Here is a 19,353-nt window from a genome sequence, read left to right as displayed (position 1 = left end):
TCAAGTGAAACTAAACCCATGAATATGTTTCTGTATTTGCCTCCAGAACGACGAGAACACCTACGGCTTCGAGACACCGTCCAAGCCAGCGTGCAAACACTTATGGAAGTGCTGCGTGGAGCACCACGCGTTCTTCCGATTAGTTCAGGTGTCACCGACCACGCCAGATATCTTCGCTCTCGGATCCAGGTTCAGGTACAGGTACGCTTCAGTTCTCAAAATTAAGTAGTTTTAAAGTTTGATGTGTACTCGAAATCTTTGGGAACTAATAAAGTTCTTACGTGTTTCAGACTACAGAATTATTATGCTTATCCTAGAAACAGAAATGGAATTAAAATGTATAATTATGTCAGATTTGGCCGCGTCTATGACTGAGCGCTTGGACGTTGGTCTTCAATTCAAGTGGCCCGGGTTCGATAGTCGACCAGATCATGACAGACTTTGTGCTGGAGTTGACATTGCAGATGGTTTTCCAGTGTACTGCTGTTTCCATCTTTAATTCGGCTAACACTTTTTCAACACTCAGTCTTTTTACCCATCATCTGCAATGGTTAAAATGGGCTGTGATGAAATTTTGGGTGTGGTACGGTGTCCGAGGCTAATATAAAAGGGGATTGGAACTTGGGCACTAAGGCTTAGAATGGGACCTGTATTTGTCAGGGCTTACGCAGACTGGCTCACCTGTCAGCATCAGATTCAAGAATTCCACCCAAACCACCCATCAGACTTGGAACAATAATCGCGTATAGTACACACAATGGATCACTTCAAGGCTGAGTGCATGAATGCATCACGAATCCAGCTCTCGAAAAGCCAGATTTATTGTATGTATACCGCCGTTATAATGAAAATCTTTTTAAAGTTTAAAAATTTTCTTAATTTAATTGGATCTATTGGTGGATGAAATCAAATTTCGATCCGAAAAATCTTAACATATTCTAAACCATGAAGTAGATTGGCATAAGAACATGACGGTAGAGCTCTGTGTTTTCATAAAGAATGAGCTATTCTAAATAAAATGTATGTAGAGGCGAAATAAATCTGTCGTGAAAATTTCGGCCTTTAAAATGCTTGAGATTATCAGGCACTGTTAAATCTTCGCCGGATTAGAATCTTTTCTGGTGTTGTAAGAATGCAGCAGATAATAAATTCGGTCCTTTCAGTGCCTAGATCTGCTGAGTGATATCCTTACAAGAGGACCTTATTACTTCTCATTCATGCCCACTTTTCTCAGTTTGAATAATGATTGTGATTGTAATACTTGCTGAAGTAATAATCGTATTAAGATGTATTAGAGTTTTCTAAGAAATCATTTTCTATCAGAAGTACCAGAAGCATTGCTCGGGATTTTAATCTGAGCTCCTGGCATGAAAATTCTGTCCTGCCATTATTATTATTATTATTATTATTATTATTATTATTATTATTATCATTATATGCACTACAAAGATCAACCGAATATTTGAAAGCTATTTAGGCCTACCAGATACACAGAGTGAACCGTAAGTAATGTCATTAATTTCAAGGGGTTATTCGTTGAGATATTTCAAACATAAAAGTTTAATACAATTTTTGCTTTTTTTTGCTTCCCTTTCGAGAAAAAGTTACTTTATATGAAACATTTCATAGCGTATTTTAGGAAAGCTATTTAATTAATTCGCAATATGCTCAGTCAATTTAAGAGAGCACTGTATGAGGGGCAGTCAAGTGAAAACGGGTCACCATGCGTATATTTTACGGCGGGTAAGTTAGTACCACTGGAATTTAATTGCTTAATAGACATCTGGTGGCGACTCGCGAAAGCACAGTTACAATCTCTGTTTATACACTGGTCGTTCGTTTATTGTCCTGGAAGTGAGGTTAGAGATACGTATGTTCGTCCAATATCATTAATGGAGGCAGATAAAGAAGAACAGCGAGGTGTAGTGCGATTTTTGACTGCTGAAGGAGTAGGAAGATGAGAAATCCATCGTCGCATGTCTACTGTTTACGGCGAACACAGCATGTCATGTTCGCGTGTACTGGAATGGCACAAGAGATTTGGAGAGGGACGCGTGTCACTGCAAGACGATGCTCGCCCAGGGCAGGCTCATCGTGCCATCACTCCTGTTGTTATTACTGAGGTTCGTGGTTTTATATGGGGAAATAGACTGATCGCTGTGGAAGAACTTCTCGTTTGGTGGGTATAAGCCACGGTTCCGTACACGTCATTACGACGAAGCACCTGCATTACCGAAAAATCTGCGCGTAATGGGTTCCACATTAGTTAACGGAGGAACAGAAAACAAACAGAATGCCTGCTTCACTGGGTCACTTGCAACGATACCACGAGGAAGAGTATGCCATTTCTATCCCGTATTGTCACTGCGGACGACGAATCGCGGTGTCATCATTTTGAAACGGGGAGCAAATGGCAGAGCCAACATTGGAAACACATGGATTCTCCCCAACCGAAAAAGCCCAAAGCAATACACACAAGTTCCGGTAAAGCCAAGTTGACATTCTTCTTCGATTCTGTGGGTCCTCTGCTTGTTGAATTTCTCGAGCATGAGACCAAAATCAATGCACAGCGTTATCCACAGAAACTGAGACGCGCCATTAAGTAAAAACGCCCTGGAATGCTATCGAACGGCGTTATTTTTCTTCATGATAATGCCCGCCCACATACTGCCAACTCCATGAGGAATATGATTCAAAGATTTGGTTGGGAAACGCTTCACCAACCCCCCTGCAGCCCAGATTTCTCCCCATGCGATTTTCATATTTTTGGAGAGTTGAAGAAAGATATTCGTGGACTTCGTTAGACAGCCCACGTCTCGCGTGGAATAAATGTATAAACACTTTTGGAGGTTACTTTTAAGGTAATAAATGTTCTGTTATACTTTTTGGCATCTGACCCGTTTTCATTTGACTCTCCCTCATATTATGATAATAAATGACTGAAAGAATTTTATTTTTGTCCTTTAAAAGTGCAGAAATTTGATTCTAACAAATTTAAGTTTTTGATCTGCAAAGAAATTTTAAAACGAGATGCACTGTAACAACGCTGTAAAGGTTATTGCCTGGAGAGATACAGTTCGCGTATGGAAGGAATGGTAGAGACAACGATGTAATGTAAACATACGGTAAATCAATTCCTTTTAAAGATAGTTCGGGAAATTTGATTTCTTCTATGTAGATACAGTAAGTTGATCTATTACTACTTTAAAAATTGAAGAGGAAGTGAACTATTTCTAATTGGCTGAAGAAAATGCTCGTAGTATGGCAAACGCAGATTTTTTAATCATTAATTAGATTTATATAATGTAAAATAAGCTTTTCCTATTGGCTGTCTTCACCAAATATTTAATTAAAATTAGATCGAAGAGTTTAAAAATAATATTTTTAATTTTGTTCGTTACTTTAACTTGAAATAAGCATATCGTATTTTATTTTTTTCTTTAGAGTTTTGTATGTTTTACAATTTTGTTTTTATAACGTGAAATATGCATCATTATTGTTTACCATCTAAATCAAATTTTCCGAGTCATATTTAAAAGCAATTACGTTATGTTTGCATTTATCGTTGTCTCGTCCATTCCTTACAAGCGAACTGCATCTTTCCAGACATCTTTATAGTGTTGTCACAGTGCATTAGGTTTTAAAATTCCTCTGCAGAACGAAAACTTACATTTGTTTTGATCAAATTTCTGCACATTTAAAGGACAAAACTAAATTTCTTTCAGTCATTTATTATCATAATACACTGCCCTCTTAAATTGACTTAGCATATTGGGAATTAATTCAATAGCTTTCCCAAAATACTTTACGAATATTTCATATAAAATATTTGTTTTCTCTGGAAAAGGGAGCACAAACGAACAAAATTGTATGAAACTTTTTTGCTCAAAATATCTCAAAGAATAACCCCTTGAAACTAATGACATTACTTACGGTTCACTCTGTATATAAAGTCGTTTAGCTTAGGTTTTACAATGCTGCACGTTCTGCATTAAAAGTAGAAATGGAATCCAATATGATATGTATACGACCTCTATGTGTAAATCAGACCAACTGGCGTGTGTATGACATATTTTCTTCCTCTTACAACCTCTAGTGAGCCATGTCAAAGAGTAGTGGTCACAAGGTCGAAATTATGTAATAATTTGTACCAGTTTAAACACGCGCCCATAATCATAAGCCTCCACTGTATATTATGATTATGTATATTACAGTCACTTGAGGTGCAAAACACAGACCATGCAAACATCAATTCCCACATTAATTTGCATAAATATGCGATAGAACTCAGTTGCTAAATTAACGAACTTCAAATCCGACTACTGATATTTAAAGTAACGCTGCACAATAACCCTTCAAGCTGCGCTGAGTCTGGAACATAAAAATCGCTGCATACGGGTATTGTAATACTGAATTTGTAATTTATTTATTCAAGCGAAGAATGTACTAGGACACACATTGAATTAATTTACTTTGGATTTAATCGCATTTGTTTTATTCTTTAGACATAATTATTATGTAAGATGGGGCGGGATAACACTTCTTCACTTCTTTCATTATTACTTTTACGAAAAATAATAATTAAATATGTTTGAAAAGAAAACTTGATTACCCAACACATATCATATTGTAAAGAATTTGTTATGCGTTTAACACGACGCTCTTGTCTCCTTTCACCCCTCGATAAGCACTTCTCAATAATGTATGAGGCTGAATGAATTATGGAACCGTTCAGAGAATTATAATAGCGAGGTAAAGAACTCCGCCCACATAGAGGCGCTTGCTGACTGTATTCCATCGCTCTACCAACAGAACAAACTTGGCTACCTATTGACTTCAGGTTGTGTTAAAAATATCAACTACGTTAATCCTTTTGGATATATTATAATTTCTCCAATAGATATACAAGAGGGTTCAGGCTCCATTTTCGTTATTTTTTTTAAGTTGGTTATTTAACGACGCTGTATCAACTGCTAGGTAATTTAGCTTCGATGAGATTGGTGATAGTGAGATTGTATTTGGCGATATGAGGCTGAGGATTCGCCATAGATTAGCTACATTCACCTTACGGTTGGGGAAAACCTCGGAAAAAACCCAACCAGGTAATCAGCCCAAGCGGGAACCGAACCCACGCCCAAGTGCAACTCCGGATCGGCAGGGAAGCGCTACAGCCGACTGAGCTACGCCACTGGCCCCAGCATCGTTCTATTGGCATCATTTACGTCATCATTTTTAGTGACAAAACGGAATCATAACTTATGGAATTTTATTGAACTCTTTGGCCCGCTTCATTGTCACTATTCTGAGAGGAACCAATACTAGATATTTCCAAGTGGTGGTACTCTCAGAATACATGAGATGACACAAGGCCACCGATTGATGTAATTTAGGACAAATGTAATGAGTACATAGGTGGAAAGAAAACAGTTTCTTTGGGGGGGGGGGGGCGAAGCAAAACCATAGAATCCCGATATAACATGGTTATGAGAGACATTTTGTCCAATATCCTTTTGAGAAGATTAACTCCGTACTTAGATGAAATTATTGGGGATCATCAGTGCGGTTTTCGGCGTAATAGATCGACTATTGATCAGATTTTTTGTATTCGACAGATAATGGAGAAAAAATGGGAGTATAAGGGTACAGTACATCAGTTATTCATAGACTTCAAAAAGGCATATGACTCGGTTAAGAGGGAAGTATTATATGATATTCTTATTGAATTTGGTATTCCCAAGAAACTAGTTCGATTAATTAAAATGTGTCTCAGTGAAACATACAGCAGAGTCCGTATAGGTCAGTTTCTATCTGATGCTTTTCCAATTCACTGCGGGCTAAAGCAGGGAGATGCACTATCACCTTTATTTTTTAACTTCGCTTTAGAATATGCCATTAGGAACGTTAAGGATAACAGGCATAACAGGAATTGAACGGGTTACATCAGCTTCTTGTCTATGCGGATGACGTGAATATGTTAGGAGAAAATACACAAACGATTAGGGAAAACACGGAAATTTTACTTGAAGCAAGTAAAGTGATCGGTTTGGAAGTAAATCCCGAAAAGACAAAGTATATGATTATGTCTCGTGATCAGAATATTGTACGAAACGGAAATATAAAAATTGGAGATTTATCCTTCGAAGAGGTGGAAAAATTCAGATATCTTGGAGCAACAGTAACAAATATAAATGACACTCGGGAGGAAATTAAACGCAGAGTAAATATGGGAAATGCGTGTTATTATTCGGTTGAGAAGCTCTTATCATCCAGTCTGCTGTCCAAAAATCTGAAAGTTAGAATTTATAAAACAGTTATATTACCGGTTCTTATGGCTGTGAAACTTGGACTCTCACTCTGAGAGATGAACATAGGTTAAGGGTGTTTGAGAATAAGGTGCTTAGGAAAATATTTGGGGCTAAGCGGGATGAAGTTACAGGAGAATGGAGAAAGTTACACAACGCAGAACTGCACGCACTGTATTCTTCACCTGACATAATTAGGAACATTAAATCCAGACGTTTGAGATGGGCAGGGCATGTAGCACGTATGGACGAATCCAGAAATGCATATAGAGTGTTAGTTGGGAGACCGGAGGGAAAAAGATCTTTAGGGAGGCCGAGACGTAGATGGGAAGATAATATTAAAATGGATTTGAGGGAGGTGGGATATGATGATAGAGACTGGATTAATCTTGCACAGGATAGGGACCGATGGCGGGCTTACGTGAGGGCGGCAATGAACCTTCAGGTTCCTTAAAAGCCATTTTTAAGTAAGTATGAGAGACATTATTTCCTTCTCCCCCCGTTATAACTTGACTGTGATACAATATATCGGAATATGATCATTTAATAAAAGTATTTTCGGGGGGCATATTTCTTACAATGTTGCATCCATATCCGCGATGTTTCGGGCTTGAACTGTAGGTCTACTATAATTATAGTAGGGCATAACTTAAAACAATCTCCCTATTTTTTTCTCTCATACACAAACACTTGTATACATCAATAACACTACGTAATTGTGCTAACAGAAACTTTTTTATCTGAAGCTTACCTTCCTGAAGATATTATATGAAATGTAAATTCTAATTATTTTACTTAATCTCTCGTACCCTGGAATCGTAACATGACATTTCCTAACATAAATGGTAACATGGGGTGACATTAGAGTCATTAGACCCCCTTATTCAAGTTTAAAGATTGAAATATGGAATATATTCTTTAATATTACATAGAACCAATATGTTTACACTGATAAAATTGAAAAAAAGAAAACATGTTTGTCTACAAAAGAAAAAACAATAAAACTGTCCATTCGTCTGAGCTATTCCAAGAAATAAATATGTAGGGTAATTTACAATTCATTTTAATATATCAATATGCCTGGTAAATTATTAATAAGTATTTAATGAATTTCAATCTTAAGGCATATAAACTTGCAAATGTTTATTTGCTATTTAATAACAATATATGAATGTTTTCGCCGTTTAGGGCATCTTCAGATATAACAAAACATATTATCTGGACCTATAATAGTATATTATGCAAATAACAAGGAAAATAGAGAACAATATATGTGATACATGAAATTCATGAGCTTTATGTAGATATAACATGATACAGGATGAATATTGAGATAATCTTTGAATTTGAACTTAGACTGGACGAATGTTTTATTTTATACATATAGCTCATGTTACAATTAATATACAATGTTTAAATTTTCAATGATGTTAATTTTAAAATTTACAATGATGATAATAAAACATTTAAAGTAATCATGGCTGAAAGTTGTCGTAAGTTACAAGATAGTATGCGTAGTTAATGTTTGTGTGTTTTGTAATTATTTCACTTAGAGAGGCAGTTGGCAATGTTCAAATGCCAACGGCCTCTCTAAGAGATTAGTATGCGTAGTTAATGTTCGTGTGTTTTGTAATTATTTCTCTTAGAGAGGCCGTTGGCATTTGAACATTGCCAACTGCCTCTCTAAGTGAAATAATTACAAAACACACAAACATTAACTACGCATACTATCTTGTAACTTACGACAACTTTCAGCCATGATTACTTTAAATATTTTATTATCATCATTGCAAATTTTAAAATTAACATCATTGAAAATTTAAACATTGTATATTAATTGTAACATGAGCTATATGTATAAAATAAAACATTCGTCCAGTCTAAGTTCAAATTCAAAGATTATCTCAATATTCATCCTGTATCATGTTATATCTACATAAAGCTCATGAATTTCATGTATCACATATATTGTTCTCTATTTTCCTTGTTATTTGCATAATATACTATTATAGGTCCAGATAATATGTTTTGTTATATCTGAAGATGCCCTAAACGGCGAAAACGTTCATATATTGTTATTAAATAGCAAATAAACATTTCCAAGTTTATATGCCTTAAGATTGAAATTCATTAAATACTTATTAACAGGGAAAGGATTTATATGTAAATACATATTTACTTATAAAGCTAATATAATTTATATTTTGCATTATCTTTATGTTTCACAATGTGTAGGGTTGAAAAATCCTACTTTTATTTTCCATATTTTTCCATATTTTAGAGTTTAGTACATATTTTCGTTAATTTCCATATATTTTCCATATTTCATATAAAACAGTCCATATTATATTAGGTTTAACAATAAAACAAAACAAAATTCCATTAACTTTTAAAAATACATTTCAACAATAGAGATTTAAACACATGTTCAGTAATCCCTTTAACATCAGAGTTATTTGAAAATTAGCAGTCCTATCAACAATGGGAAAGTAAGTTACAAAACTGTATTAATTTAATTTAAAATTTTTAACAGACTTCAGTTGTGCAGCTCAACAGTTAAATGCCAGTCAGAGTACACATAGGTTCAGTTTTGTAAATCATACTATAAAGACGGTAAATATGCCAAAAGTACGTCATTCAGTCAATTTAAAATCAAAACTAACAAGTTACATTTCAGAATTTAAAGAAGATGGTTTATCAACTGACAATAAAATATTATTTTGTAATTTGTGTCAGTGTGCAGTATCATCTACACAAAAGTTCCTGGTGCAACAACACATTACAACTAGTAAACATCAGGCCAACAAACAACTAAATTCCAAGCAGAGACAATTGTTTTTAACACAACCAACAACATCGAATGTAAGATCTGAGTTTAACATCGACCTGTGCCGTTCTCTCATCTCTGCTGATATTCCTCTCTACAAACTAAAGAATAAGGTCTTCAGGGAATTCCTTGAAAAATATACTCAACATACAATCCCGGATGAGTCAACACTTAGGAAGACGTATGCTCCATCCATCTACGATGAGACAATACAGAAGATAAGAGATGAAATTAAAGATAGTTCAATTTGGGTTTCCATTGATGAGACTCCCGACAAAGAAGGTAGACTTGTTGGTAATGTAGTTATCGGTTTGTTAAGTGAACAATATTCTGAACGAATTCTTTTACATTGTGATGTTCTAGAAAAGTGCAATAACAAAACTATAGTTAAACTGTTCAACGAAGCTATGGGTATCCTGTGGCCAAAGGGTATTATGTACGATAATGTGTTATTCTTTATTAGCGATGCTGCCCCTTATATGGTCAAAGCTGGACAAGCATTATCTGTTGTATATCCTAAATTGACTCATTTTACTTGTGTGGCGCATGCATTTCATCGTGTGGCAGAAGTGGTCAGAGACAATTTCCCTAAAGTAGATTTGTTGATTTCATCAGTGAAAAAAGTATTTCTCAAAGCTCCCAGTAGAGTTAACGTGTTGAAAGAAATGTACCCTGAAATTCCATTGCCACCAAAGCCAATTTTAACTAGATGGGGTACATGGCTAGAAGCAGTTGAATATTATGCCGAACATATAGACTCTATTAACAATGTTCTCCTTGCATTGGACTCTGAAGATGCAGTCTCAATTGATACTGCGAAAACAGTTACCTGTGACATAAGTGTGAAGAATGACTTAGCTCACATTCAGCATACATTTTCATGCATCATAAAAACGCTCAAAAGTCTCCAAAATAGGCACCTTTCACTATCTGAAAGTTTTGAAATTATAAATAGTACTGTGGAACAACTGAATCGTGGTAGAGGTAAAGTTGCAGATGCAGTAAGAGCTAAGGTGGACACTGTACTTTCAAAAAACCCTGGATATGAAGAACTACAAAAGGTTGTTGCTGTGATGAGTGGTGAATCAACAGTGAAGATTAACTTGGACTTATCCCCAGCAGACATTGTGAAATTGAATTATGTACCAGTTACTTCTTGTGACGTCGAACGCTCTTTTAGTCAGTATAAATCTATCCTCAGAGACAATAGAAGAAGATTCACTTTTCAGCACTTGAAAGAAATGTTTGTAACCTATTGTTATGGTAACAGACAATAAAAATTGTGTTTTGTTGAAACTACATTGGAAGATAAGGTACGTCCATTATATTTTTTGTTTAGTTTGATTAAAATGTACCAATATTTAACGTACATAGTCATTTTTTTATAATTTTAAGTCCATATTTAATTCCATATTTTGGTAAAAATCCATATTTAATTCCATATTTTGGTAAAAATAACTACATATATATTTACATATTTCATATATTTTTAGTCCATATAAATCCGTTCCCTGCTTATTAATAAAATATGTAGGGGTCTGGTGGACCCCCACGTTACCATTCCAGGGTCAAGTTTACACATTATACCGGGATCACTTTTCTTTTTTTTTTCTGCATTGTTCTGCAGTATGTTACTCATATTTCTCCAAGTGGCAGCCTGAACACCTGCAGACTTCCAACACATGAGTACAGGCTGTTACAAAAGAAACATTACAGTGCTTCCATTCCTCAAATGAGGTATAGCCGGTATAGGCCTACAAATCATTATGTATTCAGAAATTTAAAATTAAATATTATAGTTCAGACACATGATCTGAAGACATTAATTCGTCAATTTAAGCACAGAAACTTAATCAAAAACAAAAGCAAGAAAAATCTTTTGAATTCAATATTTTGTAACATTAATAGAAAAAAAAAAGAGTTCAGACAAGGTTGGGGGCCAGTGCCCCCCCATACTCCCCCCCCCCCCATAACTCCGCCTATGAGTAAATACATAATGTACTTACAGTGGCTCTGAAAAGGAAATAGATTATGAACGTTTGTTCCAGGTATTAAAACATATCCACAGACCAGCTGTCTACCGGAACATATTTAGCGAGATGATGTATGGTGTGTTGTTATTTTTATTATAAATTCATTTTAGAACATGCACTTCAGTCGTGACCTTGATTTGGTCAAATCGACACCACGTGGCACTGCATCGTTCTCCGAACTGCCCTACCTCGAATTATATACTGGTTCGGAGACTGCATGCTGTTTCAGGTGGGACTCTCCAGTTACTGAACGTTTATAAACGCGATGCGAACACTAGTATCCCGCAACCATCTTTGGACCTTCAGAAGTATCCCGCTCGAAGTGGGCCGAAATGTAAAATGAAGCCTACTAGCTTCCCAACTAAGCGAATCTGAGGGAAAGACAGTGGGACGTATTTTACAACTTTCACCTTGTCAAGTGGCGTACGCTAAATGAGGGGATGAACAGAGTTAAGGTTACGCTCTAAAATATGAAAGTGGGTGTTTTAATATGTAACGCGAATTCTACATGCATTGAGATGAACGGCGTCAGTATTGCAGTGAATCACTGACTTCTTATTCTGGGATTTAATCCTAATATCCGAACATGTTTAATAAAACGTTCCTAATTTCTTCTTCCTACTTCCTCTTTAAAAGTTTGGAGAAGCATTTGCCCTTACAGGAATTGCGTCCATGCCACCTGCAATACGTTCGTTAAAGAATCAGTCTGTCTGATTTACTTTAACTATCTTATTTAATTTTATACAGTATATTTTTTCTGGTCAGCCTCTAGTTGTTACCGACGCTGGCTCCTAATCAGGAGGATTCCCGTTCGATTCCCGACTTTGTCAAGGGATTTTTCCTTGGTTAGGAATTGTTACTTGGTATAGTACATGGTCTGGATGATTGTGTTGTCCTCGGAAAGTGTTAAGAGAGAACTGGCGCACCCTATCAAAATCTGTGAATATCCCCTTAAGGTAAGTTAAGCCGTCAGTGAAATTTGAAAATATTCACCCAAATCTTTTGAAATTTTTATCACACATCCTTATACGAGTAAATTACAATAAAAACTGACAAAATTTGAAATTCCTAGGCTAAACAGTTTCTCAGTTATAAAATAATGTTTGTTTTTCTGATTACGTCACAAGAAATATTCTCCGTGTTATAATTTTCGTTTCAATGCGTTGATATTCCCTATAGATAGTTTACAAATTTGGTATCTTGATTTGTTTTCATCTAGAATTTTTTTCTTGTCTGATTTTTCAAAATTGAATAAAAATGATGATAATACATAATTCAACATTTGAATTGTGCACTTCACTAACCTGTGCGTCAAAACAGAATATCTATTCTTGTTTCTAATACTTTTCTTAACTTGCTTGCAAAATTTTGTTTTAATTGAACTAAAAGTACAACACATTGAACTTTTTACATGATGAAAGTCGCAGAAAAAAATTGTTTTGATAAATAAGCAAATAAAGATTTGGTACAAAAGATTTTCGTGTAACTTTGTTGTTCAAAATTGCCCTGCTCCATATGTTGCCTCCCTCAGACTTCTTCCTTAGACATTTTCTGAAGTATGGAATATTTTTGTGAGACTTAAAACAAAAAACTGAATTTTCAATCAGATTTGATCCTAAGTTCCAAAAATGGTTTCGTGTAATAAAAGAATGAGCTTATCGTCCCGCGCACAGCAAGGCCAATTTCACTGTCGAGACACACTGAAACAATCGTATTCAAGAAATGAAACTATAAATGTGTTAGTTAAATTTTTACCTGAACAAAGACGGGTCACATAAAAATCTATGGCGGGCCGTAGTTTTGGATGCTACGGAGTGCTGTGGAAGTTTGTAGAAATTTTTGGAATTGCACCTTAAACAAAATATTTTCTCATTCGAGTTGATGAACGTAACTTCAGTCGAGTGTGTACTGTATGTATATGCAAATTCACAGAGATGTGAGCGAAATATTATTTAAGCGTACTGCCATGATAGATATTAGTCCAGCACGATAGATTGTTTGTTTATTGTTTCAGTGGTCGAACAGAGAAACAAGCTCAGAGGGATGCTCAAATGCGTCTGCGCAGTCCACCACAGTTCACACGAACGCCAAGTCGGCGGTATCAGCGTCGCATCGTAGAAGGCGCACAAGATGGTAAGTTCAGTTTAATTGATATGTAACCAGCCGGTAGCTTTGTAAGCAGCAATTAAATTGCCGTGTACTCAAATCCCAAGGATATTTTAAGTTGTCAACGTGGAGTGTTGTTTTGACTTATGTGGAAGTTCGACATCATGCTTCCCTCACCAAGCTCGACACTTATGAGTGATTCATACAAGATCAAGAAAAAAACTAGGCAAAAAATGTGTTTGGAATAAATCTCCAGTATGAATATGGAAATTTTCGATACAAACATTTTGTTATTATTTAAATTAGTTCACAAATAGTAAACAATTTTATAATTTTCTAATACTACCGTAGGCGAATACCACCTATACCTCTTAAATATTGCAATTTAGAGATTTAAAACTATTTATACATATTTTTAGTAGGTTATTTTGCGACGCTTTATCAACATCTTAGGTTATTTAGCGTCTGAATGAGATGACAGTGATAATGCCAGTAAAATGAGTCTGGGGTCCACCACAGAAAGTTACCCAGCATTTGCTCATATTGGGTTGAGGGAAAACCCCGGGAAAACCTCAATCAAGTAACTTGCCCCCACCGGGAATCGAACCCGGGCCACCTGGTTTCGTGGCCAGACGCGCTAACCGTTACTCCACAGGTGTGGACAACTATTTATAAACCCCAGTAAAAGTGAATTGATGATGATGATGATGATTAAAATTTCTATGGGTGCGTCGACCTGGTTGGCGAGTTGGTATAGTGCTGGCCTTCTATGCCCAAGGTTGCGGGTTCGATCCCGGGCCAGATCGATGGCATTTAAGTGTGCTTAAATGCGACAGGCTCATGTCAGTAGATTTTCTGGCATGTAAAAGAACTCCTGCGGGACAAAATTCCAGCACATCCGGCGACGCTGATATAACCTCTGCAGTTGCGAGCGTCATTAAGTAAAACATAACATTTAACATTCTATGGGTGCATGAAAAATCCTCGATGCATAGGCCTACATTTTTGTTGACTAACTAGATACAAATCTACATTTCCTATTTTTTTCTCTATTTTTTTAATACATATTTAAGTAAATAGTAGACATGTACTAACAGCTATCAAATGTGATAAAATCATGCCGTAATTATATATTTGCAATTAAAAATATAAAAGAAAGATTATGAAATCAGTTTTCCATTAGAGTCCACATCCTATTCATGAGCTCTTAATGGCACCACTGTCGCTTTTAAAGTATCATCTCCCGCTATTCGAATTTCGAAGTCCTGCATAATTTGAAGGGAAAATGAAATATTACAATGTATTCCTGTTCAAATTAATGAATACAGATGAGCTTGAGGTTTATATGAATCACTGTGTACTACTACTGCTACTATTGCTACTACTACTACTACTACTACTACTACTACTACTACTACTACTACTACTACTACTACTACTACTATTACAACTACTACTACTACTACTACTACTACTACTACTACTACTGCTGCTGCTGCTGCTGCTACAGGCCATTCATTATCTCGTGAAACCTACCTTCACGTCAGGGAAAGAAGAAAGTTAACTAAGAAACTTCCCTCCATCGCTACACTTCTACTAGTAGCTAGCAAGCTCACTTACCCCCACCATAAGGTTCCTGTTATATACTACAGCGCACGCAAGCATTTGGTTTCACGAGATAACGCATGACCTATGCTACTGATGTAATAAATACTTTCTATTTAAGCATTCGATAAACATGTATTGCATATGTACAGGATAATGAAATAGCATTGGAATCCAATTGACAGATAACAAAGTATTTGGGAGAAAATGTTCCTCACAGACACTTTTATCATTAAAAATTCTCCATGATGTGCGAGAAACCAACAATAATAAACTATAACATGATTAAAGATTTCAAACGGTTTTGAAGTGGAATTTAGAGTGTAATTTATTTATGGTTATAACTTCAGTATGAGCGAATGTAACTTTTTTCACTACGTATATTTCATAATGAACATATTATGTGTGCTGTTAGCCTACAGCCTCTCTCAAACCAAACCAGAGTGTGATGCTTTACAGAGATCTATGATGGACAAATGGCTGTGAGGAATTTTTCTTCCGAGTATTTTATTTTCCTGTAGGTAGGCCTATCATAAATATATTTCAACCACATATTAGTAAGTTTATTAAAGTCTGAAATTGGTTTGCTATATTTGTTCATTCCAGCACCTAAAGTTGAAGAAAGTGTGAATAATGAGAACATTCCCCCTCAAGAAATGAAAGCGGTTTCAATACCTCAACCAGCTCATTCGTAAGTAACAAGAAGATAGATTTTTAACTTTCTATTATTGATGTTATCCTTGTTAAACTTATATTATCTTCACTTGCCTTATATTGCATATCTCATTCATTTGTAAATTCTTCTGACAATGTCAATCTGTGCTTACTATGTATGCATGGCAATTGGACAATAAAATATTACATTAGGTACATCATATTACATTACATTATATTGCAATACAAGCTTTATAAAACATAATTTAATTCCATATGGCACACCATTTATAGACAGCATTTTTATGATAAATGAGCTATTCAGGTTTATGTACAGTGTATATGATGGCACCTATTTATGTTAGGCAATTTCAAATAATGTTTAAATTATAAGTAAAATAATGCACGACTTGCAAATATTCAGTAGGTTCTACATTTTATTAAATCGTAAGCAGAATTGTAACTGCTATAAACATCGTCAAATATAGTACAACAATACAATATACGTACCGTACATATACCTAATAAAAGTATTCTAGAATGGAGCTGATAGAGTTAAAGTACAACAATTGACGGTATTAAAAAAATATTACAGTACGTATTAGCATCAAAAGATCCTAGCAAATTATAGAAAGGGTTATTGACAAACGTACTACAAGTTTTATTTAGCTATATAATACATATTCCGAAGTGATATAGTATTAAAAGCTGTGTAATCAAGATACTACAAGTTTGTTGAACATATCCACGGTTATGCAGTCATACCACTTTTAGTTTTTGTCAATCTGGCTTTATTTGTACATATAAAATAATTTCATCTTGTGGGATAATGATGAACATCCGAACGTATACAATATCATTTAAATTGTCCTTCAATTTTAACAAACATTTGAAAATATATATAAAATTGAAACTGTCAATATTTGATTGATAAAATGGCAAACTTACTAGTGTTAATTATATACTTTCGGTGTATACTGTACACCATCATCAGAGCCTATTAGATCCTGACGTCATCTAGATATCGCTGCCTGTTGTCTAGATGACGCCAGGATCTAATAGGTTCTGATGATGGTGTACAGTATACACCGAAACAGCTGTAAGCCACACGTGCTTATATAATTAACACTAGTAAGTTTGCCATTTTATCAATCATTTGTATTTAAGTGTTAAAAGTAGTGTACGCAAGATTCAAGATGGATTGTCAATATTTTTTTCTTGAACTAACAGAGGCCTTACAATCAGAGCCAGTTAAGATACGAAGAGCCTTCTGTTATAAGACAAGAACATTATTAATATCGCCATCATACACCAGATGTAAATTTCATAGCATAAAACACTATTAAAAAAAGAAAAACATGTATTCTTCAGATAGTCTCTAGCCAACAAGTTTTTAAGTTGTTTCAGTAAATAAATTACCCTTGACAGATGAATACATAAATTAATATGTCAATCTCAAATCAATTTCTTCTCAAGAATAATTCCAAAAAGCTTAACAGATTGCAAAGTATCATGTATTAAATTGCAGAGTCTTCTGTTAGAAACACGACTGGACTCAAGTTACCAGTGAAGGGGAGTATCAAAGATTGTGTGGAATCCAGTCTCGTTCCTAACATAAGACTCAGTATTTGTTAATGAAAATAATATTTGTAGACATGTAGTGTCGTGAAGTAGCCTACTCATAGAACAAATCATATCAGTTAAGATACTAACAAAGATAGATATTTTCTTTTCCATCAAATTGTGTTGATAAGGATTGAACTATTCACTGATGCAGGGTTGGTAGTCTGTATCGCTCAACATGCAGCATCCCTGCGGTCCTACCGTCTCATCCTAGAGCAGACTCACCTCGTAGCACTCGTAGCGCACCTTGGACACAGCCGCACGTGCGCGGTCTATATACCAGTTCCAGTCCTCGTTCTGTTAGATCTGCCGGAAATAACAGCCAGTTGCTTAGTCGTCTGACAAGGAGGTCTTCAAGTGTAGAGAGCCAAAGTTCAAATGACTCACGCTCTTGTAAAAGGTGAGGACTATTGGTATGTTTGATATTCAAAAAGAAAATTCGTAACTTCTGCATCTTAACCCGTTACTGGTCACTATATGAGTCTTTTGCTAAATATCGAATTCAATGATGATAACATCAAAATGGAGAGGTTGCAAGTTTGTCCCTCTCTCTCTCTCTCTCTAGCTGACTTTATAAGAGAAGAATTTTCTTCGAACAACACACAGTACTCTATAGAGAAAATATTTGTTAGACCAGAAGCTCAGTTATGATGGAATAATTACTGTCATGCCTTCGTAAAATCAGTGAATTTCTAATCCTATTCGACTTTATTATTTCCTTTTAAAAATCCCTAAACTTTTTTTGAATGCAGGTATTTCGCCAGGCAACTTACCCTTCTTAAAATAAAATAAAAACAAATATTTTTCAGTACAAAAGCCAGTTGAACATACAGGGCCGGTAATGTTAAGAAGTTATGGACATTATTTTTCAAGAAACTATACAGGGTGTTTAAAAAATACGGGGCATAATTTCAGGTATGTATTTCCCACATGTAGACAATCAAAATAGTTCATTACAACATGTGTCCGGAAATGCTTTATTTCCGAGTTATGGCCTTCACAACATTGAAATTCACCGGATCGTTTTTCTTTCCGCAGGTCGTTGCCGTCAAAGGAGACATTAAGAGGGCACTTTGACAGTTCATTCCGAGGCGAAGGTTACATTCAGTGTTGTGTAGGCGTTAGACTGTGCGACATGTATTCAAATCAAGAGCTGGCAGAGATACACTTCATGTACGGTAAGGCGGACGGCAATGCTGCGCTGGCTCGTCGTTTGTACCAGGAGAGGTACCCACAGCGACAATATCCAGATCGGAAGACATTTGTACGTCTCCATTACCGTCTATGCGAGTATGGAAAATTTAACTCTCCTGGTTTGGGAAGGGGACGACCAAGATCTACAACTCCAGAAGTACAGGAGGAGATTCTGGAGGCTGTGAACATGATTCCTTCTATCAGCACACGAAGGGTAGCGTTGCAAGTCAATGTTCCTCATACGACTGTCTGGAGACTGAGACTGTTGAAAGAGTATCAATTGTATCCTCATCATTTGCAACATGTACAGGCCCTGTCACCAGCAGATTACCCTGCACGAGTTAGGTTCTGTCAGTGGTTCTTGCAGCAGTGTGGTGTAAATCCGAACTTAGTATTATTTACAGATGAAGCACAGTTCACACGAGATGGCATAACAAATTTCCACAATCAGCATGTATGGGCGTATGAAAACCCACGTGCAACTGTTCCATCTCATCACCAGGTGCAGTTCCTCCTCAACATGTGGGCCGGTATCATTGGTGATCGATTAGTTGGACCCCATGTACTTGTAAACAGACTTACGGGGCAGGCGTACACAAACTTCCTGGAAAACACCATACCTCATGTTTTAGAAAACACTCCACTGATCAATCGTCAACACATTCACTTCTTGCATGATGGCGCTCCTGCACACTTCAGTCGTACGGCTCGCCGGTACTTGGATCGAAGGTTTCCTGATCGATGGATAGGTAGAGGTGGCCCAATTGCTTGGCCTCCACGCTCACCTGATCTGAACCCTCTCGATTTCTACTTGTGGGGCCATTTAAAATCATTGGTTTATTCGTCTCCGGTGCCTGATTTGGAATTCCTTCATAATCGAATTGTGGCATGTTCTGAGGATATACGCAATACTCCTGGAGTTTGGGATCGTGTTCGCAGGTCAATGAGACATCGATGTGAGGTCTGTATTCAAGCAGGAGGTGGACATTTTGAACTTCTTCTGTAATGA

At 36.1% G+C, this 19,353-nt stretch overlaps 1 protein-coding gene across 5 annotated transcripts in view; it reads left to right on the top strand.

Moving 5' to 3' along the window:
- Positions 1-19,353, top strand: part of LOC138700074 (band 4.1-like protein 4) — a 1,160,862-nt gene that overhangs the window by 1,099,701 nt on the left and 41,808 nt on the right. For 4 of the 5 annotated variants that reach the window (XM_069826390.1, XM_069826389.1, XM_069826386.1 and 1 more), the window contains exons 11-14: positions 47-201; positions 13,177-13,295; positions 15,480-15,564; positions 17,305-17,550. In XM_069826390.1, the coding sequence (XP_069682491.1) occupies positions 47-201; positions 13,177-13,295; positions 15,480-15,564; positions 17,305-17,550 (605 nt within the window). The remainder of the gene's footprint in view (positions 1-46; positions 202-13,176; positions 13,296-15,479; positions 15,565-17,304; positions 17,551-19,353) is intronic. The other variant, XM_069826387.1, reaches the window with a different exon arrangement.

This window comes from Periplaneta americana, chromosome 5 (assembly GCF_040183065.1).
Source record: "Periplaneta americana isolate PAMFEO1 chromosome 5, P.americana_PAMFEO1_priV1, whole genome shotgun sequence".
NCBI classification, from domain to species: Eukaryota; Metazoa; Arthropoda; class Insecta; order Blattodea; family Blattidae; genus Periplaneta; species Periplaneta americana.
This window is presented reverse-complemented; position numbering and strand designations above follow the sequence as displayed.